The sequence below is a fragment of the Aspergillus fischeri genome, genomic scaffold, assembly GCF_000149645.3.
Source record: "Aspergillus fischeri NRRL 181 1099437636252 genomic scaffold, whole genome shotgun sequence".
NCBI classification, from domain to species: domain Eukaryota; kingdom Fungi; phylum Ascomycota; class Eurotiomycetes; order Eurotiales; family Aspergillaceae; genus Aspergillus; species Aspergillus fischeri.
Window position 1 is genome coordinate 623,293 of NW_001509768.1, and position 24,965 is coordinate 648,257.

At 51.3% G+C, this 24,965-nt stretch overlaps 9 protein-coding genes and 2 non-coding genes across 11 annotated transcripts; 5 read left to right on the forward strand and 6 right to left on the reverse strand.

Moving 5' to 3' along the window:
• Positions 1–974: 974 nt before the first annotated feature.
• Positions 975–2,546, forward strand: NFIA_063780 (uncharacterized protein; the record flags this gene model as incomplete). Its single annotated transcript, XM_001263113.1, has 2 exons — positions 975–1,855; positions 1,910–2,546. The coding sequence occupies 2 exons, from the start codon at positions 975–977 to the stop codon at positions 2,544–2,546; spliced, it is 1,518 nt and encodes a 505-aa protein (XP_001263114.1).
• A 258-nt stretch (positions 2,547–2,804) lies between these two features.
• On the reverse strand, positions 2,805–7,507 carry NFIA_063790 (ATP-binding cassette transporter; the record flags this gene model as incomplete). The annotated part of the gene is made up of 5 exons (XM_001263114.1): positions 2,805–4,057; positions 4,136–4,526; positions 4,599–5,481; positions 5,529–6,479; positions 6,537–7,507. 5 exons carry the CDS (start codon positions 7,505–7,507, stop codon positions 2,805–2,807), a joined length of 4,449 nt encoding a protein of 1,482 aa, XP_001263115.1.
• Positions 7,508–8,293: 786 nt separating this feature from the next.
• On the forward strand, positions 8,294–10,590 carry NFIA_063800 (C6 zinc finger domain protein; the record flags this gene model as incomplete). Its single annotated transcript, XM_001263115.1, has 2 exons — positions 8,294–9,123; positions 9,177–10,590. 2 exons carry the CDS (start codon positions 8,294–8,296, stop codon positions 10,588–10,590), a joined length of 2,244 nt encoding a protein of 747 aa, XP_001263116.1.
• Positions 10,591–11,035: 445 nt separating this feature from the next.
• On the reverse strand, positions 11,036–11,108 carry NFIA_063810. Its single transcript has one exon. It is a non-coding gene; the product is annotated as a tRNA-Lys (tRNA).
• A 439-nt stretch (positions 11,109–11,547) lies between these two features.
• On the forward strand, positions 11,548–12,055 carry NFIA_063820 (uncharacterized protein; the record flags this gene model as incomplete). The annotated part of the gene is made up of 2 exons (XM_001263116.1): positions 11,548–11,659; positions 11,763–12,055. 2 exons carry the CDS (start codon positions 11,548–11,550, stop codon positions 12,053–12,055), a joined length of 405 nt encoding a protein of 134 aa, XP_001263117.1.
• Positions 12,056–14,112: 2,057 nt separating this feature from the next.
• NFIA_063830 lies at positions 14,113–14,185 on the forward strand. The gene has a single exon. It is a non-coding gene; the product is annotated as a tRNA-Lys (tRNA).
• A 278-nt stretch (positions 14,186–14,463) lies between these two features.
• On the reverse strand, positions 14,464–15,543 carry NFIA_063840 (thioesterase domain protein; the record flags this gene model as incomplete). Its single annotated transcript, XM_001263117.1, has 1 exon — positions 14,464–15,543. One exon carries the CDS (start codon positions 15,541–15,543, stop codon positions 14,464–14,466), a length of 1,080 nt encoding a protein of 359 aa, XP_001263118.1.
• Positions 15,544–15,998: 455 nt separating this feature from the next.
• Positions 15,999–18,146, reverse strand: yvc1 (putative potassium ion channel Yvc1; the record flags this gene model as incomplete). Its single annotated transcript, XM_001263118.1, has 5 exons — positions 15,999–16,432; positions 16,485–16,625; positions 16,681–17,615; positions 17,673–18,000; positions 18,074–18,146. The coding sequence occupies 5 exons, from the start codon at positions 18,144–18,146 to the stop codon at positions 15,999–16,001; spliced, it is 1,911 nt and encodes a 636-aa protein (XP_001263119.1).
• A 774-nt stretch (positions 18,147–18,920) lies between these two features.
• Positions 18,921–20,042, reverse strand: NFIA_063860 (translation initiation factor eIF2 subunit alpha; the record flags this gene model as incomplete). The annotated part of the gene is made up of 4 exons (XM_001263119.1): positions 18,921–19,398; positions 19,455–19,662; positions 19,727–19,889; positions 19,965–20,042. 4 exons carry the CDS (start codon positions 20,040–20,042, stop codon positions 18,921–18,923), a joined length of 927 nt encoding a protein of 308 aa, XP_001263120.1.
• A 743-nt stretch (positions 20,043–20,785) lies between these two features.
• NFIA_063870 (SulP family inorganic anion transporter) lies at positions 20,786–23,242 on the forward strand (the record flags this gene model as incomplete). Its single annotated transcript, XM_001263120.1, has 4 exons — positions 20,786–21,183; positions 21,277–21,906; positions 21,964–22,483; positions 22,547–23,242. The coding sequence occupies 4 exons, from the start codon at positions 20,786–20,788 to the stop codon at positions 23,240–23,242; spliced, it is 2,244 nt and encodes a 747-aa protein (XP_001263121.1).
• A 588-nt stretch (positions 23,243–23,830) lies between these two features.
• Positions 23,831–24,889, reverse strand: NFIA_063880 (uncharacterized protein; the record flags this gene model as incomplete). Its single annotated transcript, XM_001263121.1, has 1 exon — positions 23,831–24,889. The coding sequence occupies one exon, from the start codon at positions 24,887–24,889 to the stop codon at positions 23,831–23,833; it is 1,059 nt and encodes a 352-aa protein (XP_001263122.1).
• Between the last annotated feature and the right edge of the window lie 76 nt (positions 24,890–24,965).

Below are 24,965 nucleotides of genomic sequence, written 5' to 3' on the forward strand. Positions count from 1 at the left end.
GAATTTGGCGAGGACGGTCTTCAGGTCTAGAGAACCATCATTAAGTCCTTGAACCCAGAAGACGACTGGTGACATTCTGGCATAAAGCATGTGCCTTGCTGTATGGACACGGTGATTTGGAAGCATCTAGTGTCTCACTGATATAATTAATTCCATTGTTGAGCTGTAGCTAGACACCTATCAGAGATCTTTCCTGGTTAGCGTGATGTCTGCTAGCGTGACTAGTTATTAGCTATGATATGCAATCTATAAGACCTGTCTCACTGGCTAAATCTCTGAAACTTTAATTTAATTAAAGTGCTTATAATTCCTTGTGTATTGCATTCTTGATCCATGCTTGATATTATAAGACTTTAGTGTCTTTTAAGAATTGTGTGTATGCTATGTTCTTGATACTCTCTTTTATAAGTGGATATTGCACCACAACCTTAAGTTATTGTAGAGAGTCATAACTCGTTGTAGTTTATGTACAATAATCTCAATGAGGCCCTTGCTGTATGGGCTAGGGCTAACTATGGGAATGGGATGCTAGACCTAGTCTAAGTTCCATCTAGTGATAATAGCTTCGGTTCATCTCCGACAGTTCGACCTTGAGATCCCGCTCAGATCCTTCTTAGATCTGTCAGCATGTTTATTGGTGGGATCCCCATGACCCTAGATCCTAGTTCCAAATGGGCCGTGTTTCAGGTTGATTTGGATATACCCTAGCTCATCTCCCCACGGGTTGACGATTGACGGACGCCCCTGATTAACTTGTAGACACTGCAGTACAGAGTAAACTATCTTTCTTGGTTAATTCATCGGCGTCTATCTACTCCAGAGTAATTAATCACAGACATCCCAATGACGCGGCTGGCGTTACGCTCTTTTCCAGTTGACCTCTTTTGTCTACAACCACTCTCTTTGTACAACTTCTGTTCTTTATAGCTGGTTCTTTCCTTTTCCTACTATTGTCATTCATTACTTTATTCACAATGCATCTTAATCTGTCTTTCTTTGTTGCGTTGCTCCCTCTTGCCTCCAGCTTCGTCCACCCTGGCCTTCTCGTCACGGACAGCGACATCACTCGCGCACAGCAAAAGATCAAAGCAAACGCAGACCCATGGACCACCTCCTGGAACGTCCTGACCCGTCTGCGTTTCTCCGACGCCAGCTACGCCCCTTCACCAGCCAGCGTCGTCTACCGTAGCGACTGGGACGGCAACGCCGCAAACGCAGAGAACCTCTGGCACGACGTCGCAGCCGCATTCAATCTCGCCCTACGCTGGAAGATCTCCTCAAACACTACCTTCGCCGATACAGCGAGCAACATCCTCCATGCCTGGGCTACCAAGCTAACCGCCCTCGGCGGCGGCGACGACAAGTACCTCACAGCCGGACTGCAGGGGTACCAGCTTGCCAATGCCGCCGAGCTGCTCCGGGACTACGAACCCTTTGCGACCAGGGTCCTCCCGTCTGTGATCGATATGGCTAATACGATCTTCATACCCATGCACTACAAGTGGCTCTGGCATGAGGAGCCATCGCAACATAATGTCCTCCACTTCTTTGCGAACTGGGAGCTGTGCAATGTCGCGTCCGCGATGGCCATGGGTGTGTTGACAGACAACCAGACAGTCTGGGACTTTGCGGTGGAGTATTTCAAGCAGGGGGAAGGGACCGGCTCCATTCATAATGCGATCACGGATATTGTTGAGGAGCCTGGCACAGGGGCGCCGCTAGGCCAGGGCCAGGAGGCAGGTCGCGACCAGGGCCATTCAGCGCTGGATGTTCAGTTACTGGCGGTGGTGGGGCAGCAGGCATGGAACCAGGGGGAGGATTTGTTTGCGTTGAATGATAGTCGTATTCTGAGGGGGTTAGTAGGAGTTTCTGTCCCTTTTTCCACGTGCACTCCAACTGATGATCTTAGGATTGAGTACTGGGCCCGGTATAACCTCGGCCACGACGTCCCCTTCGTGCCCTACTCCAACGGCATCGTCAGCTTCACGGAAATCAGCAGTGCGTCGCGCGGCGCAATGCGGCCGACCTGGGAGCTGCTGTATAACCACTACGTGACGATCAAGGGGATGGATGCGCCCTGGACGACCAAGTTCCTCAACGAGTCTCTGAACTATTATGGCGGTGCGGAAGGGGGCGCAGGGTCCTGGGGCGAGGGGTCAGGTCATTATGATGGGCTTGGCTGGGGATCGTTGCTGCATCGTCTGGATAAGGAGGATGTCGCGGCTCAAGGTTCGGGGGCAAACACACTGATTGCTTCTGCGCCCTCCGGTAAAGCGACCTCGAAGCTACCGCAGAGTACACCTGATACAAGTCCCGCGGTATCCTCTGGCGGAAAGTCAACCTCGGCGTCTACGAGTGTCGCTAGCAGCACTCCTACACCTCAGTCTTCTCCTTCTACGCCTTCTCCCGGAACGAGTACTCCTGCATCTACTCCAGACCCCCAGCCGACCCCGCGTCCTACTGAAGCCGGCCAGAAGCCCGGTCATCGAGGACACCGTCATCACCACCATGGACATAAACATGGAGGATGTCATGCGCATTCATGAGTCTAGAATAGAAGGCTCATCTGTAAATAACGAGTCCTAGTGCTGAGTCGGATTGATAGTTGTCCTGCCGGCAGGAATCAGGCGCGACTAATAAACAGCTCAGGCTGCAACAAGGTGATTGTCGTTGTTCTTTCCTACTACCGTAACCGTCCTCGCAGGAATGGGATGAGATGCTCAATCGAAAGTTATTAGACTGATATACATGTGAACTACCGCGTGGGCCCAAGAACTGCATGTCATGAGAGCGGAGACAAATGCCTATGCCGACTTCTTTCCCTTTGGCACCCTCACAACCCAGTACAAGACCAGCGCCGCCACAACGTTAAAAGCAACATACACCCACATGATCCCAAAGTTGCGCCACCTGGCCCCATAGTCCGCATGAATACCCGCCAGGTACACATTCGTCTCCTTGACCTTGCAGAACTGACAGTTACTCGTGGCGTTCTCGTCGAGGAGGTAGCCACCCGCTGCCGCGATATGCTCCGCCATGTACTCGCCGCACGATTTGCCTGCAGGCGGGTTGAACGTGGTAAACTCGTTACTCGCACAGGTCACATTGACATTCGCCAGGCCCGTCGAGAGGACAGCCGAGACGTAGTACGAGAGCGGGGAGGCTCGATACAGGAAGATCCAGAAGCGGGGCATCTGGTCCGGCGCGGCCAGGACACCGCAAAAAAAGAAGGCCAGGACGAAACAGAAGTTGGCGATGTTGCCGCCGTCGTCGGCCGAGCCGGCGAAGGAGATGCACAGGTGCGCAAACGTCGACACCCAGACCAGAAACACCCAGAAGAGGAGCCACATCAGCACGGCCCGCTCGGGGCCCTGCTCGGCGGTGTTGGCGTTATGGTAGAAGCCGATGGGAAAGTAAAACAGCGCCCACATGAAGACCGAGGCGAGGGTGTACCAGGGGATCTCGACCAGGATTTGGGCAAGCATGAACACTTTCCAGCTGTAGGTTTCGGAGGGTCTCTCGCGCGCCTCGTAGAGCGAGCGCTGCGTGATGAAGTGCGGGAATTGCTGGTCGACCAGCTGACCTACGATGCTCATCAGCTCGAAAATGGCGAACATTTGGTTCTGAAGGCCCTGGATGCTCAATGGGGAGTTGAGGAAGACCAGGCCGATGAACAAGCTGGTAGCGGTGCAGAGGAGGATTTTGGAGTAGATGTACGACGGGCTGCGCCATGTGTGTTGGAAGGCGCGCTTTGTTACTATGCGGAACTGGCGCCAGAGGGGAGTTGCGAATTCGTCATACAAAGAGGGCTCATTGTGGCCGTCGGTGAACGAGTTGTCTGAGCTCTTGGACCGCAGCTGGGCGAGTTCGCTCTGGACATTGCGGTATTCAGGACTGGAGCGCCATGTTTCGTGCCAGTCGACTTCTGAATAGCTGCCAGGTGCAGCACCGATAGCCTCGAGCATCCACTCGCCGGGGTTGGCGCCGGGTGGACAGGGTTTGGCGCCATTGCGCTCAAAGTAATTGATAAGTGTCGTTGAATTATTCCCGATTTCACCTGGGGTAAGTATATGTTAGGCCTGCCCGAATACCACAACGCGAGGTCCTCGCTTGAGGGCTTAGAGAGGAAACATACCAAAATAAACCGTCTTGCCTCCCTCGGCAAGTAATAGCAGGCAATCAAACCTTTGAAATAGCATCGCAGAGGGCTGGTGGATGGTGCAAAGGATCGACTGACCCGCTTTGGAAAGTTTGGTCAGCAAGTCTAAGATAGCCCAGCTAGTCTGCGAGTCGAGGCCAGATGTGGGTTCGTCAATAAAGAGCAGGAGCGGTGGTTTAGCAGCCAGCTCGATTCCAATCGTCAGACGCTTGCGTTGCTCAACGTTAAGGCCTTCACCTGGCACACCAACAACAGCATCGGCGTACTCCTGCATGTCGAGTAGCTGGATAACTTCGTCGACATAGGCCAGTTTTTCTGTCTTTGGGACGCTCTCTGGCTGGCGTAGGAGAGCGGAGAAATTGAGGGCCTGCAGGAACAGCAGTGGTCAGTGACATGGATTGAGGCAATGATGCTGGCCTTTGAGTGGTTGCAGGCTCACCTCACGGACTGTACTCGTCTCAAGATGCAGATCTCGCTGCTGCGCGTAACCGGTCTTGCGCTGGAAGCTCATATCACGGGGTTTTCCATCAACCAACATCTCCCCAGTGAGAACACCCACGCCAGACCGGCGATCAGCAAGGCAGTCCAACAGCGTGGTCTTACCAGCCCCCGAAACACCCATTAGTGCCGTCAAGGTCCCAGGCTTCACCCAGCCGTCTACATTATCCAGAATGCGCCGAGGCTTGCCCTTGATCTTGATGTCGTAGCACACATTGCTCCAGTGAAACACGCTCGTGGAGCCCTGGAAGCCTCCCGCCCTGCTGGAATTGTAGCCGTTGCCCGGCTTCTCCAGCAAAGCTGTAACTGGGCCCGATGGTAACCCTTCAACGTCCTGACGGCGCTTGCTGGCAAGTTTGGGGACAAAGCCCCGGCGGAAGACGAGAATCTCACCCTTGGATTTCTTAGCCGTGACATACTCGCTGGCTAGGAAATACACGATATGGTTGAAGATCACCATGACGACGATAATGCCGACATTGCGCCACTTATGGCTGTGGTAGTAGCTGTAGGCTGAGTTGATGTACACATCGCCATTGACGTAGGACTGGCCGGGTACGGCACCCACAGCATCACAGGCCACGGTTGTCGTACCAGCAGTTCCGTAACTGGGGATGTAGGATAAACAGGTAAAATTCCGGGCGTGGTATTCGTTGACCATCAGCGCTTCGTAGCCGTACGCCACCGGGTTCAGGTAGTTGATCCACCGACACCACGAGAGCATGTAGCGGATTGGGGCCACAAAGCCGGTAAAAACGAGGAGAGCAAGCATCAGAATTGAGGCGGGTACCATCGCCTGTTGTTCTGTTCGAGACAGCGCGCCGCTAAACTGTTAGACCAAGTCCTCATTCGGTAAAGGCTTGCAACTTACATGAATCTAAAGACCCCAGACATGGCCAGAACAATGAGAAAGACCACCAACAGGTAGAAAAAGAAATTCCCAGGATGCCGGTTCAGGTTTGTCATGAAGTAGAACACCAAGTTAAAGGAAACAGTACCAGTAACCTTCATGGGCAAGTCAACCAGGACAGAAGCATACGATTCAGCCGAAGGGTGGTAAAAGGCGTAGCGGGCCTGTTTTTCCACAATGGCCCGTTGCGCGTACAAGGTCATGACCTCGAGGATCGAGGCAAAGGCATTGAATAGGATAGCCATGAAGAGAACAACAGATCGTCCGTAGAAAGACGCCGTTGTTTGGTCCATATTGTAGAACAAGGACGACATGATGAGCGCCATGATGACGTTCCCAATCATAACCCAGATCGACAGGCCAGGATCTGCCCAGAATCGTCTCCAGCCCCGCCACATACAGAGCTGTACCTGTTGAGAGTATGTCAGTGTATATGGCGAGTTTAAACGTTGACCCTTTGCCTGGTGGGCCTTCTTGAGCTGTCGATAAGCCAGGACGTCCGGGCCGTCAATCGGATGCTGAGCCTTGTAATCCTCAATTTCACGCTGTAATGCCTCGTACTCCGGGCTCCGTCTCCAGGCGGCTGCAAATTCCTCGGCCGTTCGAGGTGGATTGCAGCCACGCCGAGGGAGGCGTTCTGCTGGAAAAGCCATGGATGTAAGAAAGTCGGGCGTTGTCTGGCGAGCCGGACACTCAAACCCCAGTCTGATAAAGTAGTCCTTGGCCCGGGACGCAGGCCCAAAGTAGATCTGCCGCCCTTCGTAGATGACCAGGGCCTTGTCGAATAGGTCGTAGGCGCTCTGGGGTGCTTGATACATTGAGACCGCGCAGGTTTGGCCAAACAATTCCGACTGCAGTCGGAGGGTCTTGCAGAACTCAACTGCATTGGCCGCGTCCAGGCCACGCGTCGAGCTGGGCGTGGTAGCAACAAATCAGCATTGCTCTCCGCCTATGTCATGGGTCACCTACTTGTCCCAGCACTGGAAAGGGGCATTGGACAGCGTCGCCTCCGCAATCGTAACACGTTTGCGTTCGCCTCCGGAAACTCCGCGGACAAACTCGTCTCCGACTTTGGTATGGATGGTGTGACTGATGCCGTACATGGCCATAACGACATCGCGAAGATGCTCGCAGTACTGTTTGCGAGTGATGCCTTCTGGCAGCTCCCTCTGACAGCGTGCGTACGAGGCAAATGTCAAGGTCTCGCCAACCGTCAACATGGGAAAGTGAACATCGACCTCGGCGGTGTAGATGGCATCACCACGATGGGCAGTGTGCATCTCCCTGTCCGAGATGCCTTGATAGTTGAAGTACGAATTCGGGTTGACATAGATACCATTCCGATCGCCCGAGATGGTTTTGAGAAAAGTCGAGCAACCAGACCCCGGAGGACCCAGGACCACGCACATCTCTCCTGGATGGAGGATGCCATCGAACCGTTGTAAGATGTCCACTCGTGTTTGGCCTGACGTGCTAGTGCTGGGCAGGAGACGACGAGCAATCGTTCTCGGCAAAGCCAGCCAAATATTCGCGACAGTCTTTTGAAAGTCCGTCGCGCTGGTGTAGCCAAAGACGCTCAGGTTCTGGAAACACAAGCCGACTCGACGGAACTCCTGGCCTCGTTTCTCAGCAACCCTGGCAACATTTCTGGCCCACTCGCGCGCGTTGAACTTGTTACCGGCCGGGTTTAAGGGAGAATCAGGATCGTCACTTCCGAAGATAGGCTTACCGGTGCAGTCAGGGGAACTGTTGTGGGTAAATTGGCGTGCGAGATCCTGCACGGTGGAGTGTCGCGACTCCATCGACTTTGGCGCGCCATCTGCTTCATCTGCTTCAAAGCAGGCGTCGGCAGTGCACTCTCCAGTCGTGACCTCTAACCGGCCATGCTCGTTCTGCGCCCCATTGGGTCCGAAATGACCCAATGCTGTTGCGGTTGACATGGTGCTGTGGCAACTGTCTGGAACTGAGGGTATTACTTGAGGAATCGGTGATGATAAAGGTGCACTAGAGAGGCATCAACGCCTTATAGAGTTCAGACAAGACCAAGAAGAGGAGTCATCTCAATAGGAGGGCCATGGTATCTCCGTCTGTCGGTACTTTGGCTGGAGCACTCCGGTTGAAGCGGACATAACATGCCATCCTCGCGGACTCAAGGTCTACTGCATATTGTGATCTCTACCCTCGTGTCTCCGTCTTCCGCAGAGGTTGAAACCCATTACGTCCGTTGGGACAGCCATAAGCTCGAAATATTACCCTTCGACCCTTTCTAATTCTGATTTCCCAGTCAATCAGATAACAGATAATCAGTCATCGGTAATTGCGTAGGCGTCATCTATTTCTACTTAGTTCTCCCTCTCATAGGCCTATCTACACGCTATATCCGCTTGATAGACACATCTCATCAGTATACACCAACGCCTGCTCACTGCGCCAGGTCCAACCAAAATCTAACTAATATTGCAATTACTGCAAGGCACTAGTTGGGGTTATTAACCAAAAGTTTCTGAGGGAAGATCTATACTGTCTGTACATATAAATCATTCTTCGGCCGAGCGGCTTTCGGAGACGGACATAATGGACAAATGCGGCCGAGAACTGCCTCAGTCAGGCAAGGATTCTCCGCGTCCTCAATCCATCGTCGACGCACTTTCTCTCTGCCAAATTCATGATACATGATTCGGCCGAAGCAAAGATAGAGTGGATTTTCCTGCTTCAATCAGTGTCTCATGGAGACTCAGTCGCAGCCACAGCAGCGTCGCCGTCGAAGGCCAGCTCTCTCTTGTCGAGAATGCCGTCGCCGCAAGATCAAATGCGATCACAATAACCCGTGCGCACAGTGTTTGCGGCACAAGACTCGATGTGTATACAAAACCTATACGGAGGATTCTGATGACCAGTCCATCGCTGTGACCACCCAGCAGCATGATTCGCCGCCCCACACCAAGAGCCCCCGGCCGTCAGACAGCTCGGCTCCGCGACAACTCGCTCAAGCTGGGGACTTGAGTAATAGTAACGGATCTATCTCGGTGCCTCGACAGGGGAGCAGCTCAATCACACCTGGGGTCACAGCGCCAGCGGCAGCGGTGCCTCACTCTGACCGCAATGACCTGGGGGCCACTGTTAGTGATCTTCTGCATCGGATACAGAAGCTGGAAGAATCCTCAGCAAGCGGATCCCGGACCGGTAACAGTTCTCTCAAAGAGGTCCATGTGCGCCAGTCGCCGGGGCCGCAAGAGTGGCAAGCTGTCCTGAACAAGTCAAGAGACTGGGGCAGGAGTCGTTGGATGGGCGCAGCTAATGAATTCGCCGCCATAATCGCCTGTTACAGCGAGATAATGGGTGAGCGTAGCAAGGACGGCTCGTTTCAAGGGCCTGAAGCCTCGGTAATGATCTCTCAGGCCAGTGACTTGCTCCGGAAATGCAAGGATAGGGCGAGGAGCATCAAGATCAGCCGACCCACGAGAGGTCTTCCTTTTCCGGGCTTCGGATTTGCGCCCCCTTCCCGGAAGACGGCTCATGCCATGGCCAATCTCTATTTGACATCATTTGAATCGACGTATGTATATCTCCGAGGGATACTAGGAGGATACTGACTCTGAGTGACTGCAGGCATCGTATACTTCACGTCCCTACCTTCTGGCTCGAGTACCAAAGATATTGGGAGAACCCCGACGGGGCCGCCCCTAGTCTACGTCTCAAGGTCCTTCTTGTCATCGGCATAGGGTCAAGTCTATACGACCATGGAGACAGAGCTGCCGCGCTTCGCAATATCGACTTGGTTCAGCAATGGATCTACGCCGCTCAGACCTGGCTTTCCGGGCCGCTGGAAAAAGACCGCCTGGACATCGCCGGGCTGCAAATCTACTGCTTGAGTATTCTGGCCCGGCAGATCTTCTCCATCGGCGCTGACACGATATGGATCTCGATCGGATCGCTTGTCCACAGCGCCATGCAACTCGGGTTACACCGGGACCCAAAACACCTCCCCGCTATATCAGTTCTACAAGCCGAGCTGCGCCGGAGGCTCTGGTACACTATTCTCGAATCCGTCGTCCAGGCGTCCCTGGATTCCTGGATGCCGCCGAGAATCTCCTTTGACGAATTCGATACCGAGCCACCCTCCAACATCAACGATGATGAGCTCGACGAGTCAACGACAGAGCTCCAGCCGTACGCCAAGGACACATTCACAGGTACATCCACCCAGCTCGCCTTAATCGAATCGCTGCCCATCCGCCTGCAGATCGTTCAGCTCCTCAACGGTCCCCATTCCGAAATCTCCTACGACCGCGTCCTCTCCCTCAGCTCCGAGCTAATCCACGCCCTCCATGCATGCAGCCACCAAATCAAAGACGGTAACGGATCTACCCCCTTCCACCGAAACCTCCTAGACTACCTAATCCGCCGCTTCATGATCCCCCTACACTACTCCTTCAGCAACCAGGCCCGCACCAACCCCCTCTTCCACTACTCGCTCAAGCTCAGCCTCGACGCCGCCCTCGCCATGGTTTCTCCCGAGCCAGACCCAGCGTTTGCCCGGCTCATGGCTACCGCCGGTGGTCTCTTCCGCGAGGGCATCCGGTGCGCCACCTCAGCAATCAGCCTCGAGCTACTGGCGCATGTTGAAACCCAGCGACTTAACGGCACGATGCAACGTACGCGCCAGTACCGCGATTTCCTCAAGCAGGCTGTCCGCGACCTCATCGCGCTGTCTGAGGAGCGCATCCGGCTGGGTGAGACGAATGTGAAGAACCATATGTTTCTAAGCATGATTCTCGCTCAGGCTGAGGCGGTCGAGGCGGGGGGAGAGATTGAGCTGTGGGTTGCGCGCGCTGCGAAGGATAGCTTGGAGTTGTGCGATAGTCTGCTGAAGACGAGGGAGGATACCGGCTCGAGCCGGATGGCGTCGCCTGATGAGGCGGCACTGGTGGCGGCGGGGATGGAAGGCCTTGGGCCGGATTTTGGGTGGGAGTCTTTCTTTCCGGATGGGGGCTTGGGCTTTCAGAGTTGGCTTGGGAGCTAGATGGTTATTCTATCTGTATAGTCTGGGTGTCTGTGCTGCTAGGGATTCGTCATAAACAACTATACATACAGGAAGGATTTAGTGAGACTCAATGAATTCAAGCTATATTCTTATGATGGTTATCCTCAACGTTCTTCTTCATATGGTCTGAAAACACACATACATATACTAGTATGCTTTGATGTTTAGAAGATAATTGTACACTCCGAGCTACCTGCAGCCACGTAGTTAGGGCACCGCAGGCTACGAGTCATAAAAGCCAGCACATGGAGCAGCAGTAAACCCACTACGCACTGGACTGGGTGTGGGACATAGAACAAGACCACAACTTTTCTATAACTTTTCTATCATGAACAATAAGTAACAGAGAATGGACCAGATTAACGGCTTCAATTTACTCTCCAGTCAAAAATCCTCCCGTTGACGGACTGAAAAAGCAAAAGAAAGCCGAACGCGGGGGTCGAACCCGCAACCTTGAGATTAAGAGTCTCACGCTCTACCGATTGAGCTAGCCCGGCTGCTCTTGTTGGTAGGCACTTCTGTTTTGCTTTTATAAGGGAATTCTTAGCTATGAAGCCTGATTATATTATGCGGTTACTCTAGTTCAACTGATAAATAGTATCCTACTGCTAGAAGAGTAGGAGTCTCATGTTAGGGTATTGTACCAACGGCCACTATGTAAATTCTTTATCTGTGATAAGTATTTAGATTCACTTACTGGTCGTTTTCAGTGTCCAACAACATCAAATTTGAGTGGAACAAAAATATTGAGACCAACCCTAAGTAGCTGTATCGTCTAACTCCATGCCCTATGTCTTGTAGTCTACAAGCTACGGAGAACAATAAGATCTACCTCCTTGACGCCAAGTGAGGGCTATATAATATGTCTCCAGCCCTGTTTATACCCATAGAGCACACAAATGTTCGTACTTCTAGAAATCCCCTAGACAGGCCAGCATGGAGCCATCCGAGAGACGGGCTCGCATTCAAGAGAACCTTGGCGAGGTCTTGAACTCCGAAATGGTCGAGAAGATCATCGCTGAAAGTAACAACCCGCGGATATACTGGGGTGTGTCACTTAGATTGCTTTGACAACGACACTGTATCGTTTGTTAGATATAGAACTTCGCCGATACTCATAATTAGGTACCGCTACGACTGGCCGGCCGCAGGGCGCCTACTTCGTCCCAGCCGTCAAAATAGCCCAGCTGCTAGCGGCTGGCTGCGACCTACGGTGCTCCTGACCGATATCAACTCGTTCCTCGACAACCTGAAAACCCCGATTGAGCTGGTGGAAGGGCGGGCCGAATTCTACCGGTACACCATCACAGCCATACTGCGCGCAGTGGGCGTTTCTACGGAGAAGCTCAAGTTTGTTTTGGGCAGCTCCTATCAGAGGAGCCCTCAGTATATCTTGGATATGTACAGGCTTGGCTCGCTCATATCCAAACATGATGCGAAGTGAGCGGGTGCTGAGATCCTCAAACAAACCGATAATGCTCCATTGAGTGGTCTTCTTTACCCCGTTATTCAGGTGCTGGATGAACAGTACTTGGATGTTGATGTTTAGTTTGGAGGTAGATAGCTTTCAGCCTGAGGCGAATGAGCTAATCAGTGTAGGTCTGGACTAACGCAAGCTGTTCATTGCGGCCAAGGAGTGGTTGCTAAAGCTTGTGTATGAACAGGTCTGCATACCACTGTTCTGTTAACAGCTCTAGCACGCATATATCATGAACGCGATGGTTCCTTAGTTACATAGTGGTAAAAGAGCTCAAGCGACCCTGGTTACAAAGTCCATGGCCGTGCGAGACATCTTGTGCTGAAAGTCAAAGACAGCAAAATAGACCTCCTTGAACCCCCTGAGGTCTTGAGCAGGAAGATCCATAAAGCCATCGCGATTCGACGAGTTGATGAGGGGAACGGAGTTCTGGCGTTTGTTGAGCACACTCTGCTGCCAGCGGTCGAGCTTGCAAGGACGGCGAGAATTCCGCGTTAACCGGGAACAGGATGGTTTGGAGCCTCTGGTTTATTTCACAACTGATCAAATGCATGATGATTACCGAAACGATGTGGTATAGCTTCTCGTACTTAGTCCCGGATTGTACTACCTATTCTGACCGGTTCTATAGTTGACCCCTCAGTTTTCAAACCATCCGTCGCTAATGGATTGAGTGCTCTGTTGGCTCCAATCCAAGAAGGATACTGTGCTGCCAAAGAATGGCAGGATATTGCCATGGTGATTGACTATGGATCATATAATGGATGAGCTCAAGTTATAGAGCTTTTATGTTTAGCAGTAGTATTAAATACAGTGATCACCAGCCTGAGGATAGACCTAGTATTTACATGGTATCATGTGCAAGAAGTTAAGGATATCCAGCATAAACCTCAAGTGTCCTCACATCACTTCCTACAGAAGACTATTGTTCTAATACAGTACTGCATATTTTCAACCACTGGATCCCTTAATATCCATACTTAGACACCTCTGCAGACCAGGAATGAAATATTTCCAACACTTCCCTGTTTAGCGAATGCAATCATAATGTCGTCGAGTCAAAAAGGGCCTCCCTCCTCGCCATGCACTCCTCTGTTGAGTGTATCTAACCCGGTCAATAGCAATTTTGTTAATCAGTGCTTGACACTTCTAGCGAGCGGAGCCCTTAAGCTTTTTAACCTTAAGAAGGGCATGTTCTCATATCAACAGATAGAATATGTGTTAAATATGGGCTACATGCATTTACCTAAAGCATTGATAATGTATCTAATATCGCAACATACATCTATCCCAGTGCTAAAAGTCTTATGTGTATTTACTCATTCTGTCTATACTTACATTATAATAGAAAGGATTAAGAGAGACATAATTAGCAGTGGCTGGGTTAGATAAAGCAAAGATCTAAAGGGAAAACTTCTTGCACTGGTTGGTATCCATTATTAGAAATACACTTCTGCCCACCAGGTCAACCCACAGAACTCTTTTTGGGTGTATAAGATTGACAAATTCCTACAAGCAATGCCTGAAGAACTGGCTATGGAACGGATCCGTCAAAAAGACTTTGGAGATATCTTGAACCTGGTTGACCTTGCCGAATAGGAGTATTCCTCAAAATCGACAAGGCGATTCCCATCTGCTACCTTTCCCACTATGATACGAACAAGCAACATGCTAGTAGGGGTAAGTAGACACTCGCGCTCTTCAAAGAACCATTCAGACCCCTCCCAACCTTGGCATATCCTTTCGATGGTAACGGACCAGTAGTGCCTTCAGACTTAAGTATTAGGGGATCACCACATTTCAATACGGACAGAATATTATAGTGGCCTTTGGTTATGGAGCAATTGAGGCGCTGACTGTATCCTGGTTATTGATCAAAAATATGGTCCATTAATTATTGACTAGGTAGATGTGCAAGTCACCCGCTGCTAACAAAGGTAGGTACGGGAGCAAAGAATATCTATATTTTTTGAGAGCAGCGTGGAATCATAGGGTATTAATGCAACTCTGCTTCAACAAGAGCAGCCGGGCTAGCTCAATCGGTAGAGCGTGAGACTCTTAATCTCAAGGTTGCGGGTTCGACCCCCGCGTTCGGCTTTCTTTTTTGCTCCGCAATTTTTCTCCTCTCTCTTGTCCATGACTACCAGCATCGACCACCACTGTCAACGCATGCTGCGCTATTCCTGAGGTATCGTAGTTGCTCCAACCAAGCCCAGCTGCGGAGTCGCGAAAAAGCAAGTCTAGGCTGAAACAGACCAAGTACTCCGTCGACGGGGACTTTGTCACCAGACCAATCAAAGAGATACTTTACTCGACGCAGAGGCGATTGCAGTCAAAAAATGTCCAGTACGAGTAAAGAAGCTGTGAAGATGACCTCAGGACGCAAGCAGAGTGTCAAGCGTCGACATGAAGATCTGAGCTTCTTTCAGCTGTTCAACAATGGCAGCCGCCGTCTCACGAGCGCCCTGCTCCCCCAGGAAGAAAAAGTGATTACCATGAATCTGCCGGCACATATTCTCCGGCCGTGAGTGGACCAGCTTAACAACCTCCTCCCAGCGCTCAGGGCTCAGCGATCTATAACCTCGACCTTCGAGAGTACTCACAAGCTGCTGCACCTGCATGAATCCCCAGGTGGCCTTGTCCGCAAGTACATGCCGTCCGTCCAGGATGCTGTCACCGTGCAGAGCAGAAATCAAAGGCCATTGACGAAAGTTGTTCGCGTCGGCATCTTCCGTTGAGGTATATCGATCTTCAACAAACCCGCGCTCCGGAGAATAGCTCATGCCAAAGCCGAGCAAGCCGACAGGCGTACGCCCGTAGTAGTCGCGGAGATACACGTCGTCCGGAATAATGACACGGGAGTTTAAAATATTCTGCTCATGGACCTGGTTCAAAAAAAGCTCCGACATTCTATCCAATGCAGCATACCCCTCGGACGTCATTTTGATACCAGGGGCAGTAGGCCGAGAAGCCGCCAGTCCAGGAGTAGCCGCGAAACTCACAAATAGCTCAACGGTTAATCCCCGTGCTTTCGCTGCTTGCGTGTACGGAACCACTACCCGGCCGCCCATACTCCAAGCAACGAGCACGACCTTGGGTGACAGGCCATGCCTCTCGATCACCATCTTCGTTACCTCCGCTGCTTGCAGACCCCAATCACGGATACGAAATTCTGGTGATGTTGCAGCCATGATCTCGTCCGGCTGGCTCTGGAGCGGGTACGAGATGGCAAGTAGGCCGTAGCCCAGCTTATTTAGCCAGTGGGCTAAGAAGTCCTCACTGCGACTTCCAGGATGGCCACCATATGAGATGCGAGCATTATGGCCGCCACCCGGTATAAACACAATCAGAGGATTGTCGCGATTTGCAGGACTGAATGTGTAGAGTGTTGGGAATCCTGCGACTGTATCCAAGTGTTCTCCTGCATAGAGCAAGGTGGGGGAGTGGTCAGTCATGCTGTTGGATGGGATCGAGCTGTTTAATGCAAGTTTCTAACTGGCAAGACTGCCATTTAGCGGTCTTCTGGTTGATAAACCGCCACATGCCACTAGACTAATTAACAGCGTTTTTGTCTAAGGAGGAAAAGGCTGAAGATGCATTTGTCGTTGATTTAAGAGAGGTGCGGGGATATGGTCCAGGGGCAGCCACGTAATCCACTTGCTCATGGGAAGTCAGGTATACAAACACACGTCAGCATGACAGTTGAATACCTCAAGCTTTCGTTGTGAATCACAGAGTTTGTAAGGATGAACTAGTTTATATTATTATGTCAGGTACGAAAGCATACAATGCAGACATCAAGGCGCATAGTCAACTAATATAAATCACAATGAGATCGCCATCATATCAACAAAGGCACCAATAAAGCGTCAAAAATATCAAACCAAGACAACTATCCTATACATAGATCCTACTCCGCGTCAGCTTGATTGGAACTTGATTGCTCCCTCATGTGCTCCGCCGTATCCTTCTTCTCGATGAACGCATGGACCACAGCTGTGAGTTCTTTGATCTGCTCCCGCAGCTGTATGATCTCCAGGGTGCAGTTCTCTGCATTCGGATCTGGGGTGGTGTCCCGCACGGCCAGTCTCCAGGTGTCGTCCACGTCAAAGTCAACTTCCTCAGCAACATCCTCCCACTCGTGAACAACATCGTCATCCTCTTCTCCCTGGCGACGATTCCACCGGATCCGGCGTGCCTCGCGGGTCTCGAGCGTTGCGATGATGAGTAAGAGTGGTGAGTAGATAATACCCATGATGACCTCATTCAGCTTGGCGTAGTGCTCGCGCGGCATCCACCACTCGAAGGGAAGGACCAGAAAGATGATTTCGAGGAGGTTGAACGCTAGGCTCGCCGTTAGTTAATGCCCGGTCTGCAGAACAATAGGAAAACTCACGAGGAATGAAGACGTTTTCGTCTGGGGCTCGAACAAACTGCATTGTCTTCAGAGCGAAGATCGCCATGTACTCGTCCACAGCATTGCCGGAGATATCCTCATAAGCGCTATTGTAGAGTGCAATCAAGATGTTGAGCAAAACTATTCCCCGTCAGCAAATCAACCCCCGGTCGCTGCTGCGAGGCGACCGACTTACCAATCATGACAATGAAATTGAACAAATAGTAGAGGACGAGACCAAACGGGAACGCCAGTTCCTCGAATACGCCGAAATCCGGGCTCTGCATGACACTGTTCGCCATGCCTTGTATAATACCCCTGGTAAGAGCGAGTTCGCCGTCTGCCTGGGCCATTCCGTAAAACGCCTGGAAGAACCCTCCAATAATGACGAAAAGAAGGGCAAAGAAAATCAAGCTCTCCTTCATCATCACTCTCAGCACAACGAACATGGCGCCGAAGAATTTGAACGAATCGAGGTAGAGCATCATACGCATCCAAAACATCGGACCTGCCATGGCCAGGAAATTATAGCTCAGCTGGTTGAGTGTTTTCCTCTGTTCATCATTGACGGAGCTCGATCGGGTAAGGGCAGCCACACGGAGGAAGAAGGACACCGCGAGGATGGTGTAAAGAGTGGAGTTGAATGCGTTCCAAAAGTCGAAGTAGTCCCTTCCAACCTTCCAGAGTTTGGTGAGCTCGTCACAGATATAGGACAAAGTCATGACATAGAGGATTCCTTCAACAACGTCCAGATCTCCGGTAGAGTTGACAGTATTGATGACGATGGTATACAGGAGGAGGTATATCAACGAGAAGAATATCTGACACGCGTTCTGATAAAGGGGCGTTCTCATGCGGTCAGGATGGAAATGAATCCTGAAGTCTGTATTGTCTTTGTCGTGGTAGGGAACGAAATTGGTCGGGTTACCCTCTTCTTGACAGAACCACCCACGCCAGAGATACTTGATACACTTCTGGTATCCCGAAGAGCCTATGACTCTCAGAGCATGGAGATCCACGGCTCGCTCGATGACGTTGGCCGGTGTAGTTGCTTCTCCGTCCAAGAAGATGGAGTACCTCTGTAACAGGGCGTCCTTCATGAGGGAGTCCTGGTCCTCCTCGGACTCGATACTGAAAGCATTGGTTAACATTAGCTTTTTTAGACGAATTTGAGAAAGCTTCTCTTACATGCGCTTCGCAATGACCTCACATGCCAGCGCGCGACGCAGGTGCAGATCAGACTCCCAGAGTTCGGCCCCTGCCTGGAGCTTGAACCACCGTAGACAAACAAGGAGACAGTACACCACACAGCCTTTGTGATCATCTCCACCTGCCTGCTTGGCAGTCTGGATCACCTCGTCGGTGATGATTCGGCTGTTAGGCTTAGTGATGGAACTCTCGTCAATCTCGAACGGAATGACCTGTTCGATCTGATATTTCAGCCGGAGAGCGACCTTTGTCACCTCCTTAGCAGGACTGACAGAGGCCGCCTGGTCAGCCCTGTAAGCGGGAAGCACTATTTGCCGTGTTAGCTTCAGAAATGTGCGATGCTGACCGGAGACCAGGCCCAGCCGTTGGTGATGACGTACAACGCCGCCGTTCTGGAAGACGGTGATGGTGAGTTCGACTTCCAGAGCTGAAGATGTCTCCCCAGTACCCCATACTGAATGCTGTGGACTGTGATTCTACTCCGTACAGTCGAGGATTTCTCAAGAGCAGTATGCCTGATTCAAAAGAAAGGAAAGGCAATGGAGAATCAAACTTCGAGCAAGATTGAGTTCCCACACTAAGGTCCCCGCCATCCCCAGCCACCACTGATATATCCGGAACTTCAAAACATCACATTTCTCAACGATCTTTGGCAAGTCTGTCGTGCAGCCTAGTACCTACGATTATAGATGGATATTTGCTGAGCCCAGTCAAATGGACCCTTCTTTCGCCTTTGGAAATAATCTTCGTAGTCTAGAACGTACTCTTGCAGTTGGCACTTAGATATGAACTTATGTACATCAAATCAAGAGATAGAGCTGTCCCAGAACTGTGACCAGAGCTCAGTCATCAACGCAAATCTGAGTGATAAGGACACATCGCTACGCCACGGGAAGCAGTGCGGCAGCAGATCCTCCCATGGGTGTACTGTTCTCAGGTAAACCAAGTCCAGTGTGAACCCATTGTTTGAGACATTGCTGCTCAGCCCTATCCCGCTCGTGAGCACATTAAACCCGTCTTCTGTCTCGTAATTCGTGTCATAACCGAAGCCCTTCTATCAGAAACTTTTTTCTTGCCCCCTTCTCTGACCCAACGCTGAAACAACCGTCTCTCTCTTGTGGCACCAGCCCAATTCCCAACGTATGCAAGAAAAATGGAGGTTTTGTCATTTGCAAAGGGCCCATTGGCCCAAGGAGTCGTGACTAAAAGAGGTGCAGCGTCGAGAATTTATTCAGGGACACCCTCGTCGCTTTCAGACATGCTCTCATCGCCGCTGACTTCCATGTTCTCACGCTCCCGCTTGTCCATGAGCTCCTGGAGAGCAGCGTCGTCGTGCTCGGTGACAGCCTTGGGTGCCATCTTGACGACACAGCCACCCCCGGCTTTCTTGATCTCGCTATCGATTCTCTCGATGGCCTCCTCGAGCAACTTGATACCCAAGTTCTTATCCAGGCACTGGCTGGTCAGGACGTACAGGGGAGGAGCGACCAGCTTGACCTTGATCTGGTTCTCGGGGGTGTTGTTCGCCTCGGCAGTACGAAGAGCGGTCTTGACGGCGTCAATTCCGTCATAGCCGAAGCAGGTAACTTCGATATCAGCACGAACTTTGGTCGGGGAGGGAGTCAGCTTCTTGCTGATGTACTGTGTCAACTCCTTCTTGACGGCTTCGCTCGGGAATTCCACATCCTGCCACACGTCGGGGTTCCTATTTATAAGATGAGCCATAAGGTCGAAATATGTAGACGGACTGGTTGATCCTACGTGATGGAGATCTTGAAGGCATCGTGAGCATGGCCGTATTTCCGGTTCAGTGGCCATCCGATCTTCTGATACAACTCCTCAAGGGGAGTCTGAGTGGCTTCGGCAACATGGCGCATGATGGAGTGAACCGCCTTGCTCTTGTTGTACCTCTCTTCACACTTGACGACATCTTCCGGAGAAACTCGACGCTTGGAGAGATCGATGTAACCTGTACAGAGACGGAACCTGTTAGACGGAGGGTCTTGAGCACGGTCAGAATCGGTCACACTTGCCCTTCTCCTTGTCAACACGAAGCACGATGACAACCTCATTGCGACCAATCCGGATGAGCTTCTGGATACTACGAATACGTCTCCGCGACAGTTCAGACAGCAGGATCATGCCATCGATGTTGTCATATTCGAGGAGCTTCACGTATGCGCCCATTTCGGCGATCTGCAAAATGAAACAGAGGGATTAGTCAAAGATTCCTGCAAAAGAACGACCATGATCATAAAAACGGTCGCATACCTGCTTGACATTGACCATGACATAGCTGTCGACCTCCGGGTACTTCTCCTCGTAGAAACGGCAATTTGTTAACGACATTTTGGCGGGGCTGCGCCTGGTATTAGGCCGGATTCGTCAAGGATTTGAGGCTGAGAGACAAATGAGGAGCGCGAGAAACTTTTTCTAAGATGGCTCCTATTAAAAGATCGAAGGTGTGCGACAGGTACAGAGGGAAGAGGAGGTGCGGCAGCAGGCGAGTTCTTCGACAATCTCAAATCACTTTGTGGCGGTTCAAAACCCACTTTTGGGCTTTGTTGCAGCCCGCATCGAATTCGGGACAGCCATAGGTACCAGCAGTGCAGTTATATCACGTGTTGAACATCTTAATGTACCGCCCGGCAGAAAACAATCCAGCTTATCGATTTTATCAGGTCAGCCTCGCTGCTATCGTATCTCGAGGCAAGACTGGAAGTCTCAAGTCACAAAAGGTCTCCCTGCCATGTAGCTCAACATCAATCAACAGCGGTAACGATTTTGTTGAAGCCGGTTCTGATGGATGTTCATCGCTTTCCCTACTGCCTTGGCCTGCCCTCCGCCATTTCTCGGCTTACTTGGCCGAGCCCCTTCCACCGCCCTTCGCACCTGGGCCACCACTTTCGTTGGATCTTGTTGAAACATTTAGCTAATATTTCGCGGTCTAGCCTTTTCCCCTCTGTTTTACTAAATTCCTGATTTCTTTCCTCTATCTCTCTTATATTTTACCCGATCATGGCGGTTTTTGGATGATCGTTGATGTCCCCGATTATTGAGTGATCATTGTCTCGTCTTGTATTTGTATAAGCATGTCGGATTCCACTTCCCTCCACGGGACGGGTCAACACCGCTCGGTGCGGGATCGAATATTTGATATCTTTCGGACTTCTTCCCCTACCAGTTTTGCAGCTATCCCTGAGGGCAACCCACGGAATTTGCCGACGTATACGACGGAAGAACCCGATGCTAGAACTCGTCTGCTGGAATCATACCATGACGAGGAAGCTGTGTGCGGACAGAAGGTTTGTCGCCATGGCACTTTCTCCCCGAGACCAGAGCAACAACATGGCGTCTTGGGATGGAACGCCGGAAGGTCAGACCTTTCGGGCGGTTCCAGTGGGAACTCGGGTGGTGGACATGGACCAGACAACCTACGCTCGTTGGAGTCATCGACATCCGGATTACCTGTGAAGAATCGCAACGCACTGTATGTTTTGATACCCTGAAGGGCATGTGTGTCGTTCGAAGACGTTCCATATTGAAGGGTCTATCCGTCATGACTAACCTTCAGCTAAATCAGTTACCTCTCGTATTACATCCCATTTTTCAATTGGATTGGCCAGTACCAATGGTCCTTCTTCCGAGGGGACCTCATCTCTGCATTGACAGTTGCATCAATCTATATCCCAATGGCACTCTCGTTGTCGTCGAACCTCGCACATGCGCCGCCTATCAATGGTCTCTATTCTTTCGTGATCAACCCCTTCGTCTATGCCGTCTTGGGAAGCAGCCCTTTACTGGTCGTTGGCCCAGAGGCAGCAGGGTCATTGCTCACCGGTACAATCGTCAAAACGAGTGTTCGACAAGGAAATTCGCATGAGGATAATGCTGCTGAAAATGCCATGGTGGTGGGAGTAGCGACTGCCATGGCAGGCTCGATGATCCTGATTGCGGGACTGACTCGTCTGGGATTTCTGGATAACGTCCTCAGTCGGCCTTTCCTGAGAGGATTCATCACTGCCATTGGCTTTGTTATCTTCGTCGATCAATTGATTCCGGAGGCTGGGTTGGCAGAGATGGCGAAAGACGCCGGGGTCAGTCACGGCAGTACTGTGGACAAGCTACTGTTTTTCTTCCGAAATATCAGGAACTGCCACCGCCTCACAGCCGCAATGTCTTTCAGCAGCTTCGCCATTATAATGGTCTTCCGGTATGTGCTGAATCCTCCCTGCAGGGTATGTATGTCCTAACTCGGTGCGCTATTCAGAACGTTGAAAAAGAAACTGCAACCGCGCTATCCTCAGGTCGTTTACTTTCCAGATCGCATCTTGGTAGTCATTCTTGCGGCGATTCTGACGTGGCGTCTGGACTGGGATGAGAAAGGGCTCGAAATTCTGGGTCCCATGAAGAATACAGGAAATGGCGTCTTTGCGTTCAAATGGCCTTTCCAGTTCAGTCATATGAAGCATGTGCGCACCGCAATGAGTACCTCTTTCATTATCGCGCTGCTTGGCTTCTTTGAGTCCTCTGTAGCCGCGAAGGGACTGGGTGAGAGCAGGGGAAACGGTATCAAGGGTATGACGGTGAGTCCCAACAGGGAGATGGTGGCCCTCGGCGTGGCCAATGTCGTTGGGGGTTGCTTTATGGCCCTACCTGCGTTTGGTGGGTATGGAAGAAGCAAGGTCAATGCTTCCACTGGAGCTCGAAGCCCCATGAGCAGTATTTTCCTGAGTCTCATTACTCTGGTCTGCATTCTAGTACTTCTTCCTTATTTATATTATCTTCCGGTGGGTTCCCCTGTTATAGATTGCGGCCAATTGCGATAATCTATGGAAGCTGATGTCATTTAGAAAGCGGTCCTGTCAGCGATGATCTCTGTTGTCGCCTTTTCACTGATTGAGGAATGTCCTCACGATCTGGCGTTCTTCATTCGTCTACGCGGTTGGACTGAACTGGCCTTGATGCTTCTGATCTTCGCCTCAACGATCTTTTATTCACTCGAGTTGGGAATCGCACTTGGCATGGGACTTTCCGTCCTGATACTGATCCGGCACTCGACTCAGTCGCGCATTCAAATTCTCGGAAAGATACCGGATACGGGTCGATTCGACAATGCCGAGCTACATCCCGAGAATGTACAACTGATCGAGGGCGCCCTTATCGTCAAAATTCCCGAGCCTCTCACTTTTGCCAATACTGGCGACCTTAAAAATCGCCTACGCCGTTTGGAGCTATATGGCTCGAGCCGAGTGCATCCATCCTTCCCTCGAATGCGTTCTCCGGAGAACAATAAGAATATCATCTTCGATGTCCATGGTGTCACTAGCATTGACGGATCTGGCACTCAGGTTCTTTTCGAGATAGTGGAAGGATATGCGGACCAGGGGACGCGAGTGTTCTTCTGCCGTCTTCCCAATCGCGACGTCTTTCGAATGTTCGAACGAAGCGGTATAGTGGAACAATGTGGAGGAATGACGCATTTCGTCCCCAGTGTGGATGAAGCACTCAAACTTGCCGAATCGGAAGAGCAGACGGTCGAAAGCTGAAGTGGTCCGGAATAGAGCATTCCTGTCACACGGCCAAACAACCTGTCGCTATTTGACCTTCACGATGTATTTGAACGATTGACGATTCTGCATATATTCCCAGACAGCACGCTGTATTTATAGATTCTTGAAAAGCATTGAGCCAGCGCAAGATTGCCTCATTGGATAAGGTTTGCGGATTTCCATAGTTGTGGAGTTTAGACGAGCAAGCACTTCTTTGAATGATATGATGTACTGCGTGGAGAACGTGATCTTTCTTATTTGCTGCCACTTCTGTAGCAAATAGGCTCGCAATACTGCGTTGTGCCTGCGTCAGGTCGGGTGATGGCTGAGTAACGCCCCTGATGCGAAAGTTTGGGCGACGTCCACGGAGGCGACCCAGTTCAGGCACGAGCACCTCATGTGCTGGCCAGCGTATGTAGGCAGATCGTTAATGCCGTGTTTATGCCAGCGCAGGGGACGGCTCGTGGACTGCTCCCTGCGTAGCATACGGTTTCAGAAACAGTCATGTGTATCTGATCACCTCAAGAGTGAAAAGTGAAAGCTGGGTCAGGCTCAAGCAAAATCGCTGGAAGCATCTCATCACGCTCATGTCTGCTCGTCGCCGGTCATAGCAGCTCGACCTATAACAGCTTGAAGCAAAGCCTCGTTCGCCCGCGATAGCAAACGATCTCTGCTCTCACGAGCTGCAGTAGCACCATCTTCAGAGCTGGAGCCAGCTTGTCCCGACGGCGCGACCAGCTTCATTTTACCTTCTCCGCCGAGGACGAAGCTGCCACATGCGATTTTAGTCAGACGCACGGGTTGGTTGACAGGATGGTGACCGCTGGCCAGATCTCCCAGATTCAGCTTCATCGCCAAGTGCTTCTCAAGGTAGGTGGATAGACCTGATAAGACAGAATTCTTCTGGTGAGTCCACTCGCTGTTTGCGTTGCTTCCGCGCACAAAGTCCGTGAAGGAGCCACGCGGAAGATTGACGTTGAGGGATCTCAAAGCCGGCGCAACAGGCGGCGAAAAGGACAACGTGAGCTGCGTCTCCTTGATGGTATCTTCGAACACCCGATGAGAGCCGGAAGACCCGTCGTGGTCTCCCGACCTCAGGATATCGATGTACACCTCTAGGGCCGTACACATGAAAGTTGAGGGCAAGCGAAGAACAGAGCAGTAAGTGTCAAAATTAGCAGACAAAAAAGAGATGAAGGTTTGCCGCAGTGGATTTGGGAACCGCGTCAGTAGTAGCGGGAGCTGAGTGGACTGTTGTCGCCTTGCCGAGGTACGACGGCCATCCGGTGCTGCGAGGAGAGCAGCTTTATAGGTGATGTTTTCATACTCAAGAGTGACCAGGATCCCAGAAAGTTTCTCCGAGGTAGCTTGTGTTGAGGGTGCCGATAACGTTTGCCAGACGCAGTCTCTGAGAGGTCCGGTTCTGGAGAAGACATCGTCATCGACAGCGCCAGCTGCGCTTAATGGAGCCTGAGCACCAGTAAACAGATCCCCTGCAAGGTGAACCTTCAATCTGCTAGCATAAGTTCTCAGGGCGGCCTGATTGCCAAGAAGGGACTGGAATTCTTTGCCATGGTGCAGGGGAGAAAGACGGTGTAGTGTCCATGAGGTATTCCAAAGATTTTGTAACTCAGAGTGTGCCATCACGATCTTTTGAATTCCTTTGTCTTGTGAAGACTTCGGATCGCATACCGAAGTTGAGGAAGAGTCCCACCACTGG